This window comes from Triplophysa dalaica, chromosome 23 (assembly GCF_015846415.1).
Source record: "Triplophysa dalaica isolate WHDGS20190420 chromosome 23, ASM1584641v1, whole genome shotgun sequence".
In the NCBI taxonomy this organism is placed as follows: domain Eukaryota; kingdom Metazoa; phylum Chordata; class Actinopteri; order Cypriniformes; family Nemacheilidae; genus Triplophysa; species Triplophysa dalaica.
In genome coordinates this window covers 2929558-2955619 of record NC_079564.1, presented here as the reverse complement: position 1 = coordinate 2955619, position 26062 = coordinate 2929558, and the positions used below count along the sequence as shown (strand labels likewise).

General features: G+C 40.3%; 1 protein-coding gene across 17 annotated transcripts in view; it reads left to right on the top strand.

Annotated features, from left to right (window-relative positions):
* The window catches only part of cnksr2a (connector enhancer of kinase suppressor of Ras 2a), a 56285-nt gene that overhangs the window by 22153 nt on the left and 8070 nt on the right, over positions 1 to 26062 (top strand). For 4 of the 17 annotated variants that reach the window (XM_056738483.1, XM_056738476.1, XM_056738490.1 and 1 more), the window contains exons 5-19: positions 581 to 622; positions 3389 to 3508; positions 4196 to 4255; positions 4413 to 4481; positions 7388 to 7534; positions 9273 to 9409; positions 10768 to 10964; positions 11874 to 11963; positions 15581 to 15789; positions 20748 to 20796; positions 21367 to 21542; positions 22219 to 22292; positions 22392 to 22531; positions 23711 to 23814; positions 25231 to 25750. In XM_056738483.1, the coding sequence (XP_056594461.1) occupies positions 581 to 622; positions 3389 to 3508; positions 4196 to 4255; positions 4413 to 4481; positions 7388 to 7534; positions 9273 to 9409; positions 10768 to 10964; positions 11874 to 11963; positions 15581 to 15789; positions 20748 to 20796; positions 21367 to 21542; positions 22219 to 22292; positions 22392 to 22531; positions 23711 to 23814; positions 25231 to 25750 (2134 nt within the window). The remainder of the gene's footprint in view (positions 1 to 580; positions 623 to 3388; positions 3509 to 4195; positions 4256 to 4412; positions 4482 to 7387; positions 7535 to 9272; positions 9410 to 10767; positions 10965 to 11873; positions 11964 to 15580; positions 15790 to 20747; positions 20797 to 21366; positions 21543 to 22218; positions 22293 to 22391; positions 22532 to 23710; positions 23815 to 25230; positions 25751 to 26062) is intronic. The other 13 variants (XM_056738484.1, XM_056738477.1, XM_056738488.1 and 10 more) reach the window with 11 other exon arrangements.

The following is a 26062-nucleotide window of genomic DNA, read 5'->3' as shown; positions in this document are numbered from 1 at the left end:
AAATAGTTACGTACAAGATAGAAAATCGTGTCCAGTTAGACGGCATTGTTGAGTAACGGGTCAGGGATGGATACAGGAGGTAAGAGTGGGCATTTCCATGGCTGCTAGCCAGGTTTGAGTTTAGTTTCTAGATTTTATTTAATAGTTCATGCATTGAAGATGGCATACTGTATACGTTGTTATACAATTAAAAAAGGTAATGCATTCAAGGTGTACATCTTGTTAATGACAGGCCAGAGATTCAACTCCGCTAACACATTTACACACTGTGCTATTTCCCCCTTGAACTTTCACAGGAGCTCCGGCCCCCAGAGGCGACCTATGGAGCTCCTTTAAATATCTCCATCAGAGCCTGAATGATAAATCAGGCCTGGGGCTCTCCTCTGTTTAACCTTCCCCTATTAGATCAGCATCTGAGAGAGAAAGAGAGAGAGAGTGTGACCCAGCTGTTTAGAAAATGATCCCATCCTCAGAGATACTTTGTACGGTAAATGTTTTCTCAACGGTGCGGTGTGTGCGAGAGAGTGTGTGTGGGCCTAAACTGTTTAAAATGACAGTGCTATCTTTCTCTTTCTCGCAGGACTGCACCGTCCATGAAACTGAAAATAAGATCCTCCATGTGGTAAGTGTTTCTACTCTGATTTACGCTGCAATGTCGGAGTAATAATGTGCTGAAATGTTCCTCCTGTGAGCTCTGCCCTCATTACCTGTAAGACGTGAGGTTGTTCTGTGCAGTTCATCCACACACTCAGTCTGAATGGGACTGTTTGCGTGGCAGACAAAATTTTACTACTGAATGGGTTTATGAATACAGAGGTGTGAAAAGATGATTGTGGACACGTTTACGTCATCATTTTACTTACATATTCGCATTTCAATTATGCTTTTATTGATCAATTCATGCATTTCCTAATAGAGTGTTCCCACCAAACGCAACTTGTGCGCATAAATCGTGCTATTCACGCGTAGTTGAACGTTTGAACATTTTGAGTTTGCTCGCTTCATTAGTGCGTGAAATTCACTTCACAACAGACGCTTCATTCGCGTCATGGGAGGGGCTTCTAAGAGGCGGCTCCAGTCGTGTATATATATAGAGCATTGTGTTATCAATGCAAGGTTGTGGGTTCGATCCCAGGGGATTGCAGATACCTAAGTATAAATGTATAGGATAATTCAATGTCGCTTTGGATAAAAGTGTCTGCCAAATGTATAAATGTAATGTAAATTTTCTGTGTAGCTCAGTTGGTAGAGCATTAAGCTAACAACGCAAGGTTATGTTTTCGATCCCAGGGAACACACAATGATAAAAAAGCTATGTTTAGAATAAATGCACTGTATCTCGCTTTAGATAAAAGCATCTGCCTAATGCATAAATGTATATATATACTGTATATAGCTCAAATTGAGTAAAGAGTGTTTTTTACAACTAAACAGATTGTCCAACCTCCTCACTCACTTTCTTCAAGCAAGATCCATTTAATTTCTGTTTCGATAAAAGTAAGATGTATCGTACAGCTCCAGGTATCCACATTCAGCAACAATGATTTTGTCCTCCATTGTTATTTCGGATTTCTGCCTCCGCTCGCTACGTCATAATCACGTAACTACTAGAGCAAGCTCCTGTTTGGGTAACGCGGCGCGAATTTTCGTCAAAGTTCAGATTTTCAACTCGCGTCAAACGACCAAAGCGCTCATTTTGCCCTGCCTATCGTGTGTTTGCATTGACTTAACGTGAAAATCACTTGCACATAACGCGTCATTCACGTTTGGTGGGAACACAACATAAGAGTCAAACCTTTATCTTGATGTTGCTAGCGGCGTACGTTTCAAGTTGAGCTCCAGTGACACTGTAATGTTCCCAGAACTTCCTGCAAATTCCAGAGATCTAATAATAGGTTACAGATCATTTCCATCAAATTGTTAAAACGATTTGTTTTAAACTTAACATAGCGTTTCTAAGATCTGAGCAGGGACCTAAGCCAACTTCTGTTTATTTTTTGTAAACAAATTTTCAAATGAAGTTCTTTCAAAAGTAGATTCTTGTCAGTATTTCAGTTTTAAAATCCACACCTAACCAATGAGTGAACATGTATCGCACAGTTCATACAGTCAAAAGAGACCCGCAGCTATTCTCTTTGTGTGATTCCTCAAGCTCACACGCTACCACACACCAGTGTGTGTATGTGGCAGGTCCTGTTGTCACCACAGACTGCTGGGCCGGGCACAGCTGTCATTCTCACTGAGTCCCACAGCTATAAATACCTTCACATTGCTCCTGCCAGGAGCAGATTTGATTCCCCTGCAACACCCCACCTAAACTACTGACTGTAGGAGGAGAAACAAACACTCCAATGACATCAGATGAAAGAGTAAGAGAAAGATGCAGAGCCAGGTGAAACGCAACAGAAGAGTATCGTGAAGGGAAATGCAGGTTAATCCGGGTCCAACTTTTCACTCTTAAAGTAAAAAACTGTATATCTTTAAATTTAACTTTTAAAAATTATACATTTGAAGATGGAAACATGAGTTTATACTGTATAGTAAATAGACACTTTCTGTATGAAGTTTCTTGGTCTATTTTGTTATTTATTTTACTTAAAATGTAAATAACTTTCCCGTTGCTCAGTGCTAAGATCATTGCATTAACAATGCAAGGTTGTGGGTTCGATCCCAGGGGATTGCAAATACCTATGTATAAATGTACAGGAGAATGCAATGTTAGTCGCTTTGGATAAAAGCGACTGCCAAATGTCTTTTTTTTTATTGTTTGCAGTTTACCAAGAAACTTGTGTTTAGAAAGAGATAAAGGGAATATAGAAAACTAAGGGGTGAGAGCAAAATAGTCACTGAGAGTGAAAGTAAAATTTCAAGTGTGCAAGATGTCAGGATTTTGAGTGAAATACTGTAGAAAAAGAAATGATAAGAATACGAAGCAGGCTGAACATAGGAAGAGAAACTAAGAGGCTGATAGGAATTACCTGCATGTAAGGAAAGTTTGCAAACGATGGAAAGTTGAAGAATCTGAAAAGTTTATAGAATCTTTGTTTGGTTTGTTGTAGTAAGACCAAAGCTACACTTTAACCAAGGGCAGGGCCTGAAATAACTGTTTATTTAAACAGTGACCCACAAAAGCTAAACACAGGCTGGTTAAATATATTATATCTATTTATGATATTATATGTCATAAATGTATGTTGCAACAATTGCTCAATATAATAAAAAAGATATTCATTCACTTTTCAGGCTCGTATCCACGGATACCTTACATTTATTCATCATGTGTATTCCCTGGGATTCAATCCCATGAATTTGGCACTACTCTATGTGCTTTACTAACCGAGTACAGGATGACAGATGTGATAGATGTTCTGTCTCTATCTCTCCTCAGTGTAAGACTTTATCTGGAGTGTGTGATCACATCATCTCACTTTCATCAGACCCGCTGGTCTCACAGTCAGCGCATCTGGAGGTGGTTCAGCTGGCTAACATTAAACCTACGGAGGGTCTGGTAAGATCTCACACTCATTACACAATCGTTATGTACCATTGATTTGGTAGTTTGAGCTATATTAACATATGTGCCAGAGACGTTACCGTGGATGAAAGGAAGGAAAGCTGAGTTTCCTATGGCTGGGCATGAATGTGATTCAGCTAAAATGGAGATTTAGAGCAGATAAAATGTTTCTCTGATTTAAGGACTATAGTAAAGTTACGGTGAGTGAGTGTGTTTTTTTTGTTTGCCAAAGCATGTCATCATTCTGACAAGAGTGTGTGTTTGTTTGTGTGTGGATGAATGCATGTGTTAATCTTATTAGAAGCGTCTCGTATTAAAACTGCAGACAAGGCAAGACAAGAATGAGCTTTTGTTTTTCATTTGTGTTTTGATGTAGAAGAAAAGAAAGAGGTTATTAAAGGAATTTATCATTTAACATTGAAAATAGTCATTACTTGTCAAAAATGTTGTTTCAAACCTCCGTGTCTTTTCATATCTAGTGAAAAACAATTGGAGATGTTAGGGACAAGCAGAATGTTAGTGACTGACATTTAAAGTTATCATTCAGTTTTCAGGCTCAAGATTATTCAACGTTTAAGAATGCCACTTTTGTTCCTCATAGGAAAAATATTCACACAGGTTTGAAACAACAAGAGGGTCAATAAACGATTAATTCAAGTTGCTCTTGTCGTTTTAAAACAGGGAATGTACATCAAGTCCACATATGATGGACTTCATGTTATTACTGGAACCACAGAGGGGGTAAGCAATTGTATACTTGTATTGCTTGCACTGAAATAGGAGAGATAGAAAACCATATAGACAGGACTGGTATATGTACCGTTTCATCCCCCTTATCATTCTCCTCACATTTTTCTCTCTTCCTCTTTTCATCTCTCTCGGACACCTCCTTTCTTAGTCTCCGGCCGACCGCTGTAAAAAGATCCACGCAGGTGATGAGGTCATCCAGGTGAACCATCAGACCGTAGTAAGTGTCAGTCTCTCAGCCACTCAGTCCATTTTGCTCAACTCGTATCCATCCATCCGTCCATTCATCCATTTATTTTCCCCACATGTGTAAGTTTCACTCGACGTTTGGTGGCAGGTGCCCTCTTTCTGTCTGTGGGTGTGCGTGGAATTGTGGGACCAAAATTGAGGTGTATTTGTATTCAAGGGAGGATGCACCGATGCAATACCCGAATCGGTTTTGGCACAGATGATGACCTTTATAATCGGATTGGGCATCAGACGTGACTGATCCAAATTCGATACTTTGTATTAGTCATGGACGTTACTGTCAAGCTCCTAAGAGGATACAACTCACCATAAAAGTATCAACAAAGTGTCAGTATAGAAGTTCATAAGATATTCCAGGTCCTATGAAGTCATTTCTTATGTTCTTAAGTATTTTCATTAGTATTACTGTTAATGTTTCCTTAACTTTTTTGTTATATGTTTTTTTACTTTTCTCTTTTTTGTTATGGATTATTATGTAGTTAGAGGTTCATTTGGTTTTAACATAAGATAATAAATGAGTACTCCATTCTGGCCATTTCAGGTATCCGAATAGGGAAAAAACCAAGTGAGATTGGTGCATCACTGACTAGGGCTTTTAAAGATCCTTGTTAAAGCATATAAAACGTTGTATTTTGCATATTGATGTGTTTTTAACATTTCTAGGACATGTTCCAATTTGACTAAATTTAGTCTTTTCAATGCTGGTTGAGTGTTTTACACTTAAAAAGCATTTCTGAATGTGCTGTTTAAAATTTGAGAGGCCATAAACGAAACGCAATGAAGTGTTTTTTTAAAGATGCTCATTCCATGGCTTGTTTAAGTGATTTTTGCCTGTTTGCGTTTGCGCAGTGGAGTGCGTTAATAGGTACTTTTGTGTCTGTACCTATTTGAGTTTGCCTACAGATAATTAATAAAGAGCTATTCCTGCGAATAAGTGTGTCTAGTTAGCTTATGAAATCAATTCTGTTTGAATGGTGCCTTAAGTTGTTTGATGTGCATGAGGTACTGAATAATTCTTTGAATATGTGAATAGTACTCTCGCATGGTTTATGAAGTTGTTAAAGCAGAATGGTAAATATTCCCTATTTAGTAAGGCTATTGAGGGCACAATTTAAAGGGACAGTTCAGAAAAATAAAATTAGTCATCATTTAAGATGGACTCTTTTGACTACGATATCCTATCTCTAACTACCAGAATTTCATTTGTTCATTCGTTTTTCCCGCACATCTTCCATCATATAGTTGCCTTGGTGAATGATGCTGTTTGCATGATGAAAGATCAACAACATTAAGGCCTCATTAATTCTTGAGTAATTAGATTGTCGTCACCTTTATAATTGGTTAAAAGCGCCTCTAATGTGTGATAAGCGATTAAAATTTGGCTCGTGGCGAAAACTGTGCACACATCTCACAGAAAATCAGTTGTCCTAACAACGATTGGTTTATGCTCAAGAACAGCCTCAGCAGGCATTTAAGAATGGTGCATTGTGGGAGCTGCTCCATACATAATAACCCAAGAGTTAGTCAGTCCCCGTGCCTCAGTTTAGGGGCCCTGTACATCCAGATCCAGCCCGTCTCAGTGTGTATGTATTTGTGTGTATGTGTGGCCTTGTATTATGGCTGCATGTCAGTAAATATTTGTGAAGTTTTGGTCTATTTGTATGTGTGTGATAGTGTATATTACTAAAGGGATAGTTCATCCAAAATGAAATTCTGCAATTATTTACTCACCGTCTGGTCATTTCAAACCTGTATGGCTTTCTTTCTTTTGCAGAACACAGAAGAAGATATTTTGAAGAATGTTGGTACAACTGCGGTACCAATTCACTTCTATCGTACAAACACAAAACCAATGGGTACCGTTGCTGTTCGGTTACCAACATTCCTCACAATATCTACAGTACAAATAAACTCATGCAGGTTTGAAATGACAAGAGGGTGAGTAGTGTAGGTGATGACAGAGTTTTCATTTTTGGGGGAACTATCACTTTTACTTCGCCTTGGATACAGAAGAGTACTTATTAATCTGGCTTCAAAATGAGTTGAGCTATGGTAGATGGTAAATGGTGCTTATAGCTGACATTCAAGATCTTCTACAGCTTTGGTTGCATGCTGACTGACAAGTGTTTGGTGGAAAATCGTTTATTGCGATATTCTTTTAAATGAGTTATTGTTTGAGCATTAACATATTAACCACAGACACCACCTTGGGTTTATAGTTCCAGTTAACTACTCTAGTCTGTTACAATGTGCATTTTATTTCATCATAGTTAAGTGGTTTTGCATCCTCTAAGAGTGATATTTACTATGGTAAACTGCAAAGCTTTTAATGTCTTATGGCTTTATTAGACGGTGTATTTAATAATTCAGTTACATAAATATTCGGTGTTGTAAACATCTTTGAAAGAAATCGAGTTTGTATATAACGTCACATTATTTAAAAATTCTATTTAAATATTAACGAAGTGCGGAAGAACATTTTAAACAACATATTAGTCTGCTGTGACAAAATGATATTATGAATCTGCTGCCCAATTGGCACTTATTATTTATGCATTGCGATGGTAAAATGTAACTTGTTATTTGTATGTCACATATAAACTGAGTATTGATATTTACAGGAAATGGTAAATGCCAATGTAGACTTCAAGATGAAAGAAATTGCAAGATTAGCAAACATAAGCCCTCATGAGGGACCACTGACTATACGCAGTTAACAGTTAAACAAGTTACACACAAGTTACATTGTGTGTCATATTTCCTCTCTGTTCACCATCGGTTAATATAGAGAACGTTTTATTTGTTTACTCGTTGCTTGTCTCTGTGTGGCGTTTTTGTCGAGTCTGTGTATGTTTGACCTTATGTTTGTTGCTGTAGGTGGGCTGGCAGTTGAAAAACTTGGTAAGCTCTCTGCGCGGGGACCCTGCTGGTGTGACATTGACCCTGAAAAAGCGTCCCCAGAGCACTCTCACCTCTGCCCCAGCCCTTCTAAAGAACATGAGATGGAAGCCCCTGGCCCTGCAGGTAGGATTCAAATCAACCTGTCCCCAAGATCTTTCATCCTTTTGGGCCACTACAACCCCCCATCCGCCTCTCGCTAGCCTTATATCAGAAAGGGCAAAACCTTTCAATTTTTACTCCAGTGGGCTGCCCATGATGCACCTGCCTGCTTATACCTCTAATGTGATCTTCCGGTAATTCAAAAAGTGGGATTTCTGACTTTTCTCTGGGAAAGCAAAACATGAGTTAGTAAACAATTACTAGCAAAAACTAAAACCTACCTGCATGTTAAGACCTGTTTACCTAACATAAATTATAATGACTTACTCATAATTGTATACCCGCAGAGCAATTGCTACCATTGTTTTTAAGGTGGTTTATATGACACATTTGGAAAAACTGTAAAGTTAGAAGAACTGTTGAATTTTAAATCGTTTGAGTTATCTCATATCCGACTTTGAATGGACTGCCTTGGATATTTCTTTCTGAAAAACAGTGGTTATAGAAATTGCGATTGTGGCTTTTATGGTGATTTTCAAGTCATTTGCACTTATTGCAAACTTCTGTGAAAGTGTTAGAAAGTGTGTGCGGAGGTGAACGCATTTGTGTGTATGATTAGCTTTAGTAGGTAGCTTAGGTGCTGGATTCAAGTTTGGTTCTAGACTTGTGACTCTAGTTTAAACTTGAAGTGTTTCCCCAGGCCACTCCCTAAACAAATTTATTTGTGTCTCATGTCTTCTCTAGTATTTTGAAAATGCGACATCATGGTCTGTCCTTAAATGGAAATAGAAGTATTTGTAAATTGCATCTATGATTGCTTTGCTGCATGCGTTGTGTTCTTAAAGTGATAATTTACCCCAAATTGAAAATTCTGTCATTATTTGTCATTCCAAACCTGTATGACTTTCTTTTTTCTGCAGAACACAAAAGAAGGAATTTTGAAGAAAGTTCCACTGGCCCCCATTCACTTCTATTGTATGGACAGAAACCAATGCCAGTGAATGGGGGCCAACTTTCTTCAAAATATCTTCTTTTGTGTTCTGCAGAAGAAAGAAAGTCATATAGATGATCAGTCAAACAGGGTGAATAAATGATGCCAGAATTTTCATTTTTGGGATCACTTTGAGACATCATGTCGAGTTAAAAAGGAATCTAACGTTTAAAGAATGTGTTTCAAGACTGCGGCAGTCATTGTTGAGAATGTAATTTGTGTTGTGTTCATGCGTGTTTAGTACAGAAATTGATGTTTAGAGTTAACTCCAGTTGATTCAAGGGACAGTGCAAGGACTAGAAATTGACTCTAATAAAGGAATTCGCTTCACCAGCATTTTAAATATTTGCATTGGCCTCTTTGGGCATGTCATGTCTATACATGTAACTCTGCAATCTTTGTCACACCCACTGTTCTCACCCTTTCATCTCTCTGGAGACGGTAATGGGCTCTAGTCATTCCGTCTCTCTAGAGATGTTATATATGTTCCATAGACTCTCGCTCATTATGTCAAGGCATCCTGACCCAGAGATCCTAGTTCACTGTTTACTGCAGACAGCACTGCAGAGGGACTGCACCGTCTCACTGCTGAGCGACCCATTAATCTCTATTTCTGCCCTTCTGTCTGTCTGCGGATTTCAGTGTCTGGGTTGTGTCCTGGAAACAGTGCTCTTTATTAAAGTTGGCTGTGAGCTCAGAGGTGTTCAAACATATTTTGAGCTTTTGTTGATTTAAACTTTGATCTTTAATTAAATGATCTTGTCTGCCCAGCAGCCAGTTGTTCCCAGGAGTCCCACCAGCAGCTCGGCCACGCCCACGTCTACAATCAGCACACCCTCAAAGCGGGATAGCTCCGCCCTCCAAGACCTGTATATTCCGCCCCCTCCACCTGAGCCGTACATGCCCAGGTAAGCATGTCCAGTTTAGAACTGCGTTATACTGTTTTTTTTATTGTGAAAATTTACATTTTTAAAGTGGCAGTCCGTAAGAATGGCTTCTTTGTCGCCATTTCAGTTTGTAATTGAAACTGCAACTGATGTGCGAAGGTATTATGTGCGCGAGTTGTGATTCGGCACTGCTCAACTGCACAGATAAGTCTGATGTTTTGAGTCATATTTCACGTGTGGCCTGTGACAGTGCACCGGTGGCAGACAAAGCAAATAAGAACATAAACAGAACCAAATAGAGCAAATGGAGGCTGTGTTGAAGTGTTTTGATATTATTTATCGGGTGCTTGGTCACATCCAAACCTACCAAGAGTCTCCCGTAACGCAAACCGGACAGAAGATCGGCGATCGCGGGTGTCAAATGGTGACAGGTACGGTCATGTATCATTATAGACAATACAACTATATATACAAAAACTATACGCAAAGCCCTGCCATCATTTCCCGGAAAATAAGTCTGTAAATTTAAGTAAAATCACAGGCTTCACTTATCCGTACTAATTTGCGCCACATGAAATACAGACGTGGGGAGGTAATTTCTATATCACACGAGGTCCCCACATAATACTAATCCTGTGCGAATTGGGCTTAAGTTACATTTATCATAATGAACATAACAAAGAGAGAAAGAACAACCGATGAAACTGTACCCGTCTGTATTAACACAACAAGTACGCTTCGGTTTTTGTGTTATCTATTCTGTTCAGAAGAAATAAAGCCATGTCTGCATCCGTTTTCTTTCCTTTCAGATCACAGAGTTCGCGCCACCTTTGAAATGCCTTGCCAATATTAACTCTTGTTTAAGCACGAGTCCTTTCACATTCCTGTTTTCACAGCTGATGAATCCCCAGATGTCCCTTGGCGTTTAAAGTAAAAGTACTAAACGCCGCCATAAATAAAAGTAAAAGTGTCCCCCAAAAAATTTCTGGGTACAACCCATCACCCACAGCATCCACACGAGGGCTAGCACTGGATCCTCTTCATTCTGTTCACGAATGTGACGAAATGACGGCAAAAACATAAAATAAGGATTTCCCGAGAAACACTACACGACAAGGAAAATTACAAACGATTATTAAAATCTTTCCGATGTGAATCCAGCAAGGACAGTTTTTCAAACGCCGTTCTTGCATGCACTTTCTCAATAATTGGTTTTAGTTCCTTTTTAATCAAAAAAAGTACGGATTGCCACTTTAAAGTTTTATTGTAAATTATGATTTCAATAAAGTTTTTCATTAAAAGTGGTGTAGAAACTATCTCAGCCTCACTCTGATTCGGATGTTATGTTGTATGTTGTGCATTACGTGTTAAACATTTAGAGATGAAAAAGGTGGTGGTCTTTCCAGTGAAGGCGGGCACCCTGTTGCAAAAGGGTCAGAATCACCAAATTCATTTCTGGATCAAGAATACAGACATAGATTTCCCATCATGGAAGAGGAAGCCGTTCTCTACTGCTACGAGTACGACCCCAGCCACGGACCAACAACGTCCCGTCGAGACAGCACACCCACTTACGGTACACAAATCTGCATAAACACACTTTTAGGCACAAAAAGTATTGTTTATGAGCTAATCTCAGCAGGTGTTAAGAAGCACTTATCCACAGTGCAGTAGAGATATAAACACAACTCTCTCGCTTAGCATTGGAAATTTGGTTTGTGCCTTTTTGAAGACCATAAATGATTTCTTTTTTAACTGGCTTTTATAGCATCTGCCTGAGGGATTGAGTATTGACCCAGAGAGTCCTGAATAATTCAAAACACCAGCGGCACACACAATGCTACTGCGAATATAAGCACAAAGTGTTATTCCTGTAAGAAAACATACAGTACCCCATTTATAGTGCTTGTCTCTATGTTCACTTAGAGAAATCGTTCCCCAAAATAGATTTTTTATTATTATTTACTCACCCTTGAGAGCGATTACTTTTATTGAATTGATTTCATCAATTGCAGATGGTTAAAACTCATCGAACTAGCTGCTAGTTGCTGCATACTGTTCTATGAAGTATCGTCGTTCCTTTCATAGATTTATGAGGCTGTGTTTTTGAGAAGGGTTTCTAAAGAGAGTCTATCTATAACTAGTTGTCTGCTTAGGGGAGTTGGTTTCAGATTTTCTGTAATTAAGCTCTTGGGAGTTGGGCTCACTTTGTTGTATGCAGCTAGTGTATGTAGTATTATACTGAGAACTAGAGAATTCAGCTCGAGTCGGTAAATGCCAGCAGGGGATTTTGCAGCGGCACAGAACTGCTGACACACTCTATGTCCACCGCTTCCCCTGAAAATAAGAGGACGCATTAACCGTGACAGTTTGTCTTACACAAACACACAGTGTGTATTTTCAGTCAGGAAAATAAATTGCACACTGTCATTTTACTTCCATCTCTGCACACACAGGATGTGACACGGTGATGTTTGTATTTCAGGTCGACTGAGGCCCAACTCTATGCCTGTAGAGTATAACTGGGTTCCAGAATATGAGGACCCGGCTAGACTGAAGAGAGAAGGTCGGAGAGGTGAGTTTGTGTTGGAGTTCCTTGTATTGGAGATGTGAATAAACAAGTTTTAGTCGACAAGGAAGACCAGCATCTCCAATATCTTTTTAGTATTTCTTAAGAGTTTTTGGTATGTCTTGTATTTAAAAAACAGTTCACCCAAAAATGAGCCTATACACATTTCCTTCTTAACAAAAGGGGTTTATTTAAATACAAGAAACACAAAACAAAGACCCACGATGGGGTATAACAGCACAAAACAGAATAATAACAGGACATAGAATAGCTAACTAACTAACTAACTAACTAACTAAAGCTAAACTTAGATGAGATGAGATGAGATGAACAACATCATACATAAACTAAACTGACCGCTTACTAGACTTACTTGACAATTAACGACGAGCAAACAAAGCACATGGCACAAGGATACAATGAACGAGCAAAAGACAATAAAACATGAGGACTATTTTAAGGGGAAGAAATCAAGAAGGGACAGGTGCTGGGCATGAACAAATTAACAATCCATAACGAGACCAAAGGCCGGGAACAGAGACTGGACCGGAGAGAGAGTATATGGAAGACCAGAGGGGTCAAAATTTCTCTCTCACATAAAACATAAGACTTCGTCATGAATCTGCCCCAAGACCAAGAATAGACATGTCATGAAGACTCATGACAATTATTGCTTCTAGTTTGTGCATTTTAATTCATACAAATCCCACAAACTGTGTCATTTTTTGTCACATCCATAATGAATGTATATTTCCCTCCTAATCCCCGCTGGCTGCAATTGGGTTCCTCTGTGTGAATTCATGACCATAAGAAACAACAAATGTCAAGGAATGGCTCTTCGTAGAACATACAATAGTATTATATTTCAATTGACATATGCCTATTTATGAGAAATATGGACCATGTCTGAAAGTTATGAACAATCATGCTTTAAAAATACAAAAATGCTTTAAAAGCTTAAGGAGAGGCATCGCATGGGTATTAAAAGCATCAAATATTCATTTAACTTAAGAAAGATTGACCTTTGCATGGAATTGTCAGAATAATATTTAGGAAAATATTCTGTTGATTTATTTATTTTGTTGTTTTGGTATACCTGAAAAGTATTATGAAAAATAATATTTTGTAGAAATTAAGGAAATTTTTATGACAACTATCATTTTATTGAAAAGTGATAGTTAAAATGATTTCCCCTGCCTACACAATCTTGGTTGTATCGGTAGAACATTTATTACATTTGTAGAAAGATAATACAGTAGAAGTAGTTTTATTCTTGCCTACTTATGAATCACATTAGCAACAATCACAAATCAGAGACATTTATGGGGTCATTTGAGCCGTATCTAATTTTAATCTTCACTTGAAAATGAATTTATTTTTCTATCTATAGATCTGTCTCCTGTTGTTGTCCCATTCTGTCCCATTCGTTTTCTCTCTTTGTGATTACATTCACATGGCTCGTAATACTCAAATGAGCTCACTTTCGTGGAACCAATTCCCTTCGCTGCACGGTGGCTCTGGACTGTGTTGTCCATTACTGATGACTTCCTGTATCTGCGCTCCATGCAGTGCCTGGATAACAGTGCAGTCCCTGAGCACTAACACAAACCGAGCGTGCAGCAGGACAGAGACCATCTCAGTTGGCTGCTGCTATAAAGTACTGTCTAGATCCCACCAACAGACACTTCTAAGAGAAATAAAGCTCCTTTATTACCTATACTGTTCGTGTTTTTTAGGACGTCCATATGAGGCCATGTCATAACTACATCTTTATTTTCATGTCAAAATCTTCCTTGTCCCAACATCATTAGTGTTATGGGGCAGTAGCTGTATTTATTTACTCACTTTTCTTGTGTTTTACTGCTTTCCCACAGTAATGTCTGTTTTCTTTCATTGGTCTCTCAGTAGAGGACCTACTGCTGCCCAAACCTTTCTCTTCTCGTTCCTTTGTGCCACTTGTGTGCCTATATGTGTGTGTTAAATTGAGGGGGTGGATGATCTTGGATCACCTGGCTGTGTGTTCTGGCTGCTACTTGATCCTCAATAGCAGCGCTGTCTATCTCCATTGTGTAGAGATTAGCGTCTTGATGGCTCTCTTATTCGCTCGATTCCTTTTTTCAAAGCTTGGGGAGAAAATGCAGAAGGGTAGGTTTGCCAGATGGTGGCTAGGAATAAGAAAGCACTCAGATGATTGCAAGAACAGAGATGGAGGGATGTTGAGAAATGAGCGTGATGTAATCGAGAAAGTGAGATATTAGAAAGAGGGTCTGGAAGAATAAAGATGGATCTTTGGGTGATATTTCGTTCCCAGTCAAGTTGGTTTTTTAGGTGTCTGAATAGTTGTACCCAGGCATCTTCTGAATTGCAGGGTTTGAAATCAACAAAACAGTTTGAGGCTTGTTTTATATGGCTTTACGAAACTATAAAGGTGCTTCGTAATTGATGGATTTGTCAGAAATTCAGGTCTGACATTTTAGATCGATTTATTTCATGTCCATTTTAACGAGTTTTATGCCGCAGCTCAATCAATTTCTATAATTCAAAACCTACTTAATGTATGAAATTATGAGATATTATGACTCAAAAAGTTGTAACCTGTCTTCCGAGACTTTAAAAGTTAAAACCTTTCATCTCTTGAACTTTTCCATCACACAGAGAGGGAAACCATGGGGTAAAGAGGGAACTTCTGGAAACGCTGTTGCCATGGAGACTCTGACAGGAGCTCTCCTGAGTGTTTTACGTCTCATTGGCTGCTGCCGAGCAACGTTGTGCTTGGGCGTGGGAGCAGGGAAACCCGACAATGCTTGTGGTGGTTCCGAAATCAAAGGACAAGCTGGAACCAGGGCTGCTGGGAGCCTGTTCATTTGGCTCGCTAATATGGCTGTGACCAATTGGCTCGTTATGCCCATTAGGCAAGAATAAGCCTATAGAGTTTGATTGGTTTCGACCGATTTGGGAAGAGTGCACGGGCTTAAATAGCGCTAATGATAGACCTCTTTGTGAATTGATGAATCAATGTGATTGGCCAATTGAGGTTTTGGGTTTTACAGGAGGGCTTGATTGATGGAATACTAATGCCAGGTTGTTTGGTGATTTGACACAGTCCACAGTTGCTCAGTGGGGAACCATTTCAATACTGTTTGGAAAGAAATGTCTCTGCATGAATATAAATTTGATTTCCTTCCAATGCCACAACTAATGGCAATTACTCGACCTAGCTGGTGGTTTTTATGATAGGGAAGGGAAAGGAAAAGGCCATGTATAGTTAAAGGCTGATTACCATGGTGAAACTGTAGAAACATCTTTTGTATAATGAATGGTGTAACCTTGCCGTTAATAATCAGAGCATTTAGGACCATTGTCCCACTAACTGCTTTACAGCCAATTTTCAGTCATAAACCCAATTTGAGTCGGTGCGCCAAGACGCGTTTCTTAGCGGCAACTTGACTCCCTGCTGAATGAATCACCCTGCCGACGCTAATAAAATCCAGCTTGATTTTGTCGCCGAGTTGTTATTGCCTTAAAAATGACCAATGAACTAGACATTTAAACTAATAGGATCCCTATACTGTTATAAGTGGCTGGTTAATATTAAGTATCTTTTAAAATCTTTCCTCCCTCAGAAAACTCTCTGTTGCGGTACGTTGGTGAAGAGAAGGCCGTCGATCTGGCAGTACGGAGCATGAAGAGAGACACTGGAAAACGCACCAAGAAAAAGAGCGAAAAGAGTGGAAGCCCCTCACACTACACTCTTCTTCCCACCCTCCAGATGGAGGTACTTCGTCAGGAATCTATGAACACGCCTAACCCAGACTCTACATCTCTTTACCACGTGAGTAGCCGGTGTTTCGACAAAGTTCTCGCTGCTTACGTATCACTCAAATGATGTGGTATTGTGTTTGGTGCTGCCTGTCAATTACCGGGAAGATATGATTGTAACTTTTTAGTATCAACATGGTACCTTGTACAGGTAGTGTTTGACATCCCAGAGCCATTGATAGAGAGAGTTCTGCCAACGGAAGTCCAAAACCTGGAGCGTCAATGATTCATCGAGCCTTCAGATAGTTGCAGGAAGTTTTGTTTTCTCTTTTAATGCTTCGTTTCTTTCATTTTTTTATTCATTAAATGGCTTTCGTCTTTAAATGGGTTTGAAGTTTACCTCAGTTGGTCTGTTTAGTCGAATTTACAGGAACTATGGAAACTGTGAAAAAGCTGTTCCATTGGAGTCAACATAGAAGACGTGACTCTCTCTATCAATGACTCTGGACAACCGTTGTCTGTATATGATGAGTATGTTTGTCCTCTGCCTTCAGTTAGTGTGTGCGAGTTTTATCAAAGAAACCCATTGACTTTCCATAGTAGTTACTGTGGAACTACTCCTTTAAATTACACACAAAAACGAAATATTGAAATGTGTGTTTAAAATGAATAGTTGTTCACTTTCTGTGGTGTGTTACAGTATGCATGGATGATAGCTGACGATGGTGTCACGGAACATGTAGCGATATGATTGGCTGAGTTATAATATAAACTAATACAGCTGCATGTACTTCATACATGAATATATGGCTCAACTCTGCATACCCAGCAGGCGAGAAGGGATTGTTTTGGATAGGTTTTCTTTCCAGACTGTGGTCTAAATATAGATCCTTATATAGATGTGTGAAATAAAACTCCCAGTTCCCAGCTGGGGTGCGAGAGTCTTGCATAAGTGTGATTTTTACAGTGTATCTTACATGCAGCTTCTGTTTATAGACACCTTCACCAGGGTGTTGTGTTTGTGTGATGACTCTGATAAGGGTAAAGCGAGGTGTACGACTGTACTCGAGAACTCTCTATCACTGGGCTACTGGACCACAACCAGAACCACAATGCGGTTGTAAGCACTCTAGCTTTTGTCCTCTCTGTAGAAGAGAAAAACTGCATTGAGATGATAGAACAGTACATGAGAAGATAGAAAATGTTTTAGTAAATGAGAAGATAGGAGACGAGATGGAGCAGGAAAGAAAGGTAGCAAATTTTTATATCAGAGCGTTCCTGTGGCTCAGCGGTTAGAGCAATAGCAATGCCAAGGTCATGGGTTCGATCCCAGGGGATTGCACATAGTCAGAAACAAATGTATAATAGAATGCAATGTAAGTCTCTTTTGATAGAAGCGTCTGCCAAATGCATAAATGTAATTGAGATGAGAAGAGACATGGAAAAATATTACAAATGAGAAGATATCTGATGAGGTGAAGCAGGAAAACTATAGTAATTTAGAATTTAGGAATCAAGGCAAGACGGGGAAAAATTTGCTAAATAAGAAGCTTGGAGTTGAGATGAGATAAGACAGGACAGGAGATAAGTTGAGACCCATCAGCTCACACCTTTAGAGAGCAGATTTGAAAATGTCAAAGGTTGTTGCAGTGTGTGATGGTTTAGATCACTTGGATAATGAATGCAGGAACATATGCGGGCATATGTCATTCGCTGATGCGGCCGATATGTCTCGGCAGAAGATGTTCGTACCATTTGTCATGTGAACTGAGTGCCTGTGTTGCCATGTGACATTGAGCTGTAGCCTGATGGCAAGTCTCGGCCTGTTTTTCCTCCAAAGGGCACGTGACTTGTAAACAGGAGTTGAGAGAAGCAATTCACTTCTTTTAGGACTTTGACCTCGAGCGAGACACCCGTAGTTGCCGTTTTGAGATGACGTTTTAAAGCGTGTGCGGCTTTTATGCAAAATGATGGGTCTGGTTTCCAAGCAACACACGTCTTGATGAAACAGATAAAACCATCTGCAACTTCATGAATGTATATGTTTTGGATGCTGGATGCCACACAGGATGCTGATGTATATTCTAGGTTGCAAGATTTCTTGGGTCTTTCTAGTAAACTTACTAAGACGCAGCTGTGCAGAGAAAACTTAAGATGCAGACAGTATAGAAGTGCACAACCATGTCCATGCCACGTGTATTGTATTTACTTAGGTCACAAAGTTTGCAGTCTTTTTAAAGACATTCTTTCTCTCAGGAGAATGTTTTAGAAATGAATTTTGAATTTTGTTTGTGCTCAGTCTCTTGATGCACATCTCATGTTGATGTCTTGTAGAATTTATGTTGCTGTGTCTACTTTACTTTTTTGTTTGCCATTCATGTGGCTACATACATTGTAGATTAACTGACTTTCCCCAGCATTTACCCCCAACTTTTGAAACTCAACATTACTTCTAGAAACGTTGCCCATATGAATCTATTTACTGAGGTCCTACGTGAGCGTACTAATGTGTGTTAGAGACTACATTTATTATGGGGTTAAATGGCGCGAATACATGTTTTTCTGTGTCTTTGGTGTGTTAGAAGTAGCTCATGCATGTATTAGACACGTAACATTGCAAAAATGCAAGTGTCGAAAACAATGCTTTCTATTTAAAAGAAAATGCTCACCCAGACCTGCTTGAAACCCACAAAACTACGTCAGTTTGTAGTATGATTTGACTAAGACCACCCAAATGTAAATGCAAATATGGTGGGGTTACCTGTCAGTGCAATTGCTTTGGACCCCTGATGTTCCAAATAAGTAAGAGGCGTTACATTTCCATCACATGCTTGCAGTATTCGACCAATCACTATGCACTGGTAAACTGGCAAATCATTTCACACCTTGCTCTTCAGAGCAACAAGCTTTGTAAAAATCTGCACGTTTCATAGAGGCGGGGCAAAGAGGAGATACAAACATGCATGTATGTGAAAAATACAGCGTTTTTTTAACCTTAAATCGTGTAGATACATTGTAATACATCGAAAACAAACCATAATATTTGTTTTAGCCGTGTAATATGACCCCTTTTAATGGATACTTCACCCAAAAATGAAAATTCTGTCATCATTTACTCACCTTCGAGTTGTTCCAAATCTGCATAAATCTATTTGTTCGGATGAACAGAGAGAAACATATTTGAAAGAATGCTTATAACCAGATAGATTTTGCCCCCCCATTGACTCCCATAGTTGGAAAAATACTTTTCCTTTTTTTTGTTATCATTTTGAAGAATGTAGGACAGCAAACTGTTCTGGGGCACTTTCGACTACCATTGTATTTTTTGACAGAATTTTCATATCGGGGTGACGTGTCCCTTATAAATGAACTCTTTTTTCCTTTATAGCATGGTAGAGATGTAGCTTTTTGGTATCCAGGACATCAAGGCTTGTGCCTACATTCACAGTAAATTGACTGTCGAAGATAAACCCACCCTGAGAATTTTTTACTAGAGATGAAGTGTGAGAACAGTCTAACCTCCACATCTTCTCATTCTGTTCATATTGTTTCATTCATTTCTAGGTGTGTAACCCTTGGGGAAGTATCAATGTGTCTTAAGTGTTTTTATCAGCTCACTCCAATTTATACAGCAACTGTGATTCACACCCTGAGGAGGGTGATTCCCACAATGCTTTGGGAGTAAGTCTTATTGACACTGCGTGATGAGGTGAAATGCTGGGGAAAGCTCCATTCTACCAAACAATCAATGAGGCCACTTGAGCAAGTAGCAAGTGGAGAAATTTAACCCAGACACTCCTGAATGAATAAATAACAGCCGCAAACTGAATTACGGAGAATCTTTATGGACATATTTCGTTAATCAATGCTAGTCATCCTCTTGGGTTGCGGAGTAAGTTGCGCCCTCAGGCTCAGGTCATTCAATCACCTAGCGTGATTTTATGTGTATCTTCGGTCGTGGCAGTGATACTGTTGCTAATGCATACACGAGAACACAAGTTTACCTTTAAATTAATGCCCAAGCATGCTGGAAGCTTCTGCACGGAAGAGAATTGCCACGGGGCTCGGATCATAAATATGTGCTCGGTCTAGGCATGCTCATCCAGGAAACACTGCTTAATAAACACACAGACGGAGGATGCTAATTTATTTGCTCACTGTGTCCCTTCCTGGCTTCCTGCTCTCGGGCTGTTTTTTGTTCCTTCGCTCCTGCGGATGTCACCTCTGATATTAATTTGTCATGTGATGGATTGATGCTCAGAGATCGTTGTGCTTACACATTTCCTTCATGCGATTCCTCTCGGGAGAATCGGACATGTTGACCGATGACATGTTTCGCTCTGCCCTCATTTCCCTTTCTGTTTGGAAGATGCTTTTTCCAACAAGGTTTTCGTTTTATAACCATGTGTGTTCTTTGGGATTTATGACCTGCTCTATCTGTTTAAAGCTATAGAAAGCTTGATGGTTGTCCGAGCTGTAACCGAGGTGATGTCCTCAGTTTGTTCAGGCATCCGGACCTATTTCAGACTGTATCAACATACCAGTAACTGCACAAACCTCTGCCGGGTTTCCTTAAGATGTACAAACTGACTCTGATTTAAGGGCAGATGTGGCGTGCTTAACAGCAGGTTATTAGCTTAAAAGTTGGTTACTTTAATTGGTTAAATAGATGCCGGTCAGGAAGCGTTACTTTAAGTATGTAATTACTGAAGAAATGCTTTTGGCTCTAAAACCTGTGCTTTTGCCAGATACGACAGCGCAGGGGCTGTTGAACGGTGGTGGTGTAGTGGATGAGCCTCAGGGCTGGTAATCAAAAGGTTGCTTGTTTAATCCTCACATAGAGTGAGATGCGAACCATTTACTATCCCTGTATACCCTTCAGCAAGACTCAAAAAAACATAGACTGCCTCGTACACAGTGAATGTAGCTGTAATGTTTATTGGGCTATTCAGTGGTTATGTCTTAATTGAAGCTGCCTTTGCTATTCATGTAAAGTTTGAATTCTGCTGTTTTGTGTCTTCTACTTTATAGACATTCCAGGGATCCTCTCTGTTGTCCAAGACCAAGAAAAAGAGCAAAGGTGATCACTTATTTTTCTTAGTCTAATGTTTTATAATAAGGTCTTCATACTGTTAAAGGAACAATATGGCATTTTCAGAAGCATCTATTGACGGAAATGCAATATAACATACAAAACTATTTCTTCAGAGGTGTATAAAGAACTTACTTAAAGAACCATTATGCTTGTAATACCTTAGAATGAGCTGTTTATATCTACATACAGAGCGGCCCTACATACATTGAATTCGCCGCCATGTTGTGTACAGCAGCCCTAAACGGACAAACAACTCTACAATCGTTGCGGTATCGCGGTGAAACGGATCGCCAGATGATCTGTGATCCGTACGGATCGAGCTTTCCAGTTCGGAACGCATGTGACCCGCGGATTAACTGAAAGTTTATTCAACATTGAGTTAAAGAGTAAAACGTTCTCTTGCTCGCTCTCCAGTTCCAGCTCCAATAGCTCTCTCTCTCTCAAGTATCTAGACGTGTACAATATTAAAGCAGAAAAACAATATAATCATTATAATCAATACTTAATCTAATAACATTCATAAATACACAATGTTCTCTTTTTTTTGGCATCTAGCAGGTAAACTGTCTTCCATCAGCAAGAGACGGATCTCCTGTAAAGACCTGGGTCGTGGAGACTGTGAAGGCTGGCTGTGGAAAAAGAAGGATGCAAAGAGCTACTTCTCGCAGAAATGGAAGAAGTACTGGTTTGTTTTGAAGGACGCCTGCTTATACTGGTACATGAACGAGGAGGTGAGCGCACAAGTGTGTGTAGTTGGCCGATACAGTTATCTCTGTTGTTTCTCTTATCCACCAATGCACCAGAAAGCGTATTGATCTAGGGATGAGACTTTAATTGGTGCAGGCTTTACCCTCTTGTGTGGAACAAGATTAATGCTCATCTACCCCAACAAAACACAGCTTGGCTGTAATGAAGATAAGGAAGTTCGCCAAACAAACGCTCCCCTTTTCTCCTGCTCTCGTTTACTCTCGCTCGCTCTCCCTCGCTTTTGATTAATTACCCTCCGTGTCCTCTCTTTTTATCACGACTCGGTCGCTGGAAACGGCTGCTGTTCTGGGGATACGTTGGAAGGAGGAGGGGTTCCTCTTGGCCCGCTGAGACTCCTGCAACGTAGTCCAGCTCTAGCGTAATTGATGATCTACTGTGTGGCTTTTGTAAACACGGGCGGGTTTACCGAGAGCCTCAACAATTTATGCTTTTCATTTATTTATGCGAACCTCCTGTCAACAGGCTTTAGCAGGGGCCACTACAATTTAATACCGAAAAGAATAATGAAAATGGGGAAAGGGAATAAGGAAGGAGGGAATAAGGGGGTGTAGCTCCTAATGAGGGCGTAATGACATTATAGTAGCTTCTGGAGTGCGCTAACACGCTCTGACATTCTCATTTTTTCTCTCTCACTTGTAGGACGCGAAGGCTGAAGGGTTTGTTAGCCTTCCGGAGTTCAAAATGGACAGAGCTAGTGAATGTCGCAAGAAGTAGTGAGTGATAAACACTTGATTGTGTATAGGTTCGATGTAAGCATTCGCGTGCAGAACGACTTGTGAAGAATTCTTAACGTATCTGTGCTTCCTCCCTAGCGCGTTTAAAGCATGCCATCCTAAAATCAAGAGCTTCTACTTTGCCGCCGATGGCGTGGACGATATGAACAGATGGTTGAGTCGACTCAACATGGCAGCCGCTGGCTTTGCAGAGAGAGAGCGGATCCGTCAGGAACAAGGTAAGAAGGGTGGAGCAACAGGTGGAAACAAATGTTCATAGATGCCATATTGTCACATGTGAGATGATGTCAGAATTCTCAGGATTTGAAGCAAAAGTCTACATTTGATCTATCAATCTCGTTGCTCTTTAGGAGGAAACAATTGAGATATTCGAGATTTTAAGTGAGATTTTCTAAGTTTCTAAAAGAGGCTCAAACTTGCTTTCCAAATTCTTGTTGAGGAGTTTTAAGATATCCTTGATGTTCACATAAATGGGAAATGAATGCAGAAGGGGCTACAAAGAGAATGACTCTGAATTATCCGGGTCTTCGGAGGTGGAAAGATCAAGCTGCTAACAATTCTCATCAGTTCAAATCTTGGATGTTTAACACCTTTTTCAAACTCTCTCCTCCCACTCAACCTCTTTCTCATTTGTATGACCTTTCCAGAACATCAGCTCTGTACTGATTCTAAACTTATACAAACAAACAGAGAATGAGAACGCACAAATATCAGCAGACATAGACAAGCATCATTACCGCTCACACACCCACAGAGACAAATTAAGAGCCCAGGGGAGAGATGGGGAAAGAGATTGTGTGACAGAGATAGCTGCGGTTTTATTCAGACGCTGACACGCACACACTTACATATTGCTCCCCGACCGGCTAGATAATCTCTTCATCTCTCACTGTCTGGACCCCCTCTATCACTTCTATTTACACTGTCTGCCTGCGCGTGTTTGTGCTCGTATGGGTTTTTACCAGTCGACTAGTTGAGCAGAAAAGAAGTAGAGTTCAGTGTTTATGTTTTGTAAATGCCGTAATGCGGAGCTTCAGTGGTCTTCCCTTTCTCTGGCAAATCCAAAGCTCATGTGGCTTGGAGGCAGGTGAGGCCTGGAAAGCATGCGATTTGATCCTTGTTGTGTTTAAATTATCGATGAAAGTTATTAATTGAGGTTTGGGCCAGCATCTCGGTGTGATTATTTGAAAACAGAACAAATTTTCACTAATTGTTACACGGTTTCTTGAAATACTCATAGTGTGTGTGTGCAAAGTAGGACCTGTATCTTTGTGCCGCACATGATCTGTGGAGCTTTAATTGAATTATTGTGTACATTATGGAAATGTTTCACAACAAGCTAATGACCGTTCTCTCTTTCTTTGCTATCTATCTCTCTCTCTCTCTCTCTCTCTCAGCAGACTACTGGAGTGAAAGTGAACATGAAGACAATGAAACGCCCTCTACGCCCAAGCAGGACAGCCCGCCACCCCCTTATGACACGTACCCACGACCACCCTCAGTGAGTCAGCATACGAACTACCACTCCAGCACACATGATCATGCATGGCTCCATCTCATTGTGTAATCCCACACAATAGCACGACTTCCTAATGCTTGACATTCAACATTGGTAAAAGAGCTGTTTTCTTGTGCCGTCCCTCACAGCTTCCCTTAGCAGTAAATAAGCGACTGTGAATCTGTGTGTATGCATGAGTCGGACCACCTTTGTGTAATGATGCTGAGTGTAGATGCTGCGAGGTTGAATCCTTCACCTCATCTCTCTGACTCTTTCCATATTTAATATTCCAAATCTTTCCTGAAATATCTTTGGATTGATCACATAAGGGTTTTCTCGTCAAATGTGATTAATTTCATCATTAGCTAAATCAATTAAATTACAATTTTAATCACTTAACAGCCATCATTTGAGATGATTAGAAGAAATGTGAATTATAATACGTTTATTTTAATATTGTTGTACTGCCTTTATGCTTCGAAAATCCCTTACAGATATTCTTTAATGTTGTTGGAAGTTGTAGATTTCTGCGCAAGCTTACAACCTAGAATTCGATTATCAAGTTGCAATAACAAGTTGGAAATTTCGACTTCACAAGTTGACAGTGAGGAACATGTGAACATCAGGCTTGGATTGTGGGTAATTGCCGGCCTGGCGGATGAAAGTAGTTTTTTCTTATGTAGCTGTGGGATCTAGAAGGTCCGTGTGTAAGAGTGTGTGTACTTTGGTGGTCGGTCAGACAGGGGCCACACACATCAGCAAAGCCATTATTTAAGAGCAAACAAAGACACAAGAATTTTCCAACGGTCTCCCCTCTTACACATAACACTTAACATGCACACACAAACACACATTGTTCACAGAAAAAAAGTGAATTGGGGACTTTGGCATTGTTAAGCGTAGGACCTCCAGAGTTGTCTGCTTGTGTTTCCACAAGATAACAAAGAGAAAACCTATTACAAGGTGGAGGGAAGAAGTTTCTCTCTCCTTTCTGGGTTTCTCGCACTCCTTCTCTCTTGCAATAAAACTAACATACGCAATATGATGTCAAAACTGTTCTTTTTAAACATTGCCAGTTTTGTAAAAGCAAAACAGCAGGTGGCCCATATTCAGAGCCCAGTTTCACGCTAACTGTTCCGCATAGTTCCATGTTTTCCCTCAACTCCTCTGTCCCGTCCCTCCATTTTTCTATTTTCGGCACTTTCCGCAGAAACCAGATCTCTCTCTTGCTCATTATTCATCCGCCTGTCTTAAAGTATAGAGGGTATTCAGAGACCCGATCTACACTCTGATCATTAGCACACTTTCATCTGCCTGAAGGTGGAATGTAGAAAGTTTTCAATCTATGATATCTTGTAAACGCTTTGACAGATTCTAACGTTCAACTTCTTTGCTGTCTGTGTTTGTTTCTCTCTCAAGAACCAGATGAGCTGTGCCAGTCCCTACCTGGAACCAAAGCACGGTCGCCTTTCGTCCACAGAAACCTCACAGTCTCGATCCTCGCACGAGGAATACCGCTCTGAACCGCAAGGTGGCAGCAGCAGCGGAGGGGGTTCTCCCGCTCGCAAGTCTGCCAGCCAGCGCCGCTCATGGCAGGACCTGATAGAGACCCCCTTGACCAGTTCCGGCCTCCACTACCTGCAGACTCTTCCCCTGGAGGATGCTGTCTTCTGTGAACCAGGGGCAGGTTTGTCTCCGGAATATCGTCGGCAGTCCACCCTGCCTGCCCAGCGCACGCTGATGCAGGAACATTACGGCCCCTTCCCCATGGTTGAGGGGGAAAGGCTCCGAGATCCTGCCGCCGTGATCGGGAAACCCCGCAGCTTCACCCTGCCACGAGATAGTGGACTGCATGCCCTCCTAACACCATCCTCTAGCATAGCAGACCAGCGGGACCCCAACCGCAGGGAGCTCAGCCGTAGTCACTGCATCAACAATGGTGGGTCCGACGCACATTTCTAAACATAAATTAATATTATTATTATATCGAACAATTATGTTTTCACTGCTAGGCTTTATAGATCTACTGAACCGGTAGAATGCTGGTCAAATAAGCATATACGGCTCCTGTTGGTATAATTCCAATAATGTAAAAACGATGAAATTACAAACAAGTGATGAAAGGTTTATGAAAATACAGTGTAACCCTTGTTTATTATTTTGCAATGTGTGCAGCAGGGCCGGAATATAATCGGTTCTTCCGACTAGATCGTCTCGAATCAGTCTACTAAAACCTCTCAACCACGTTCCA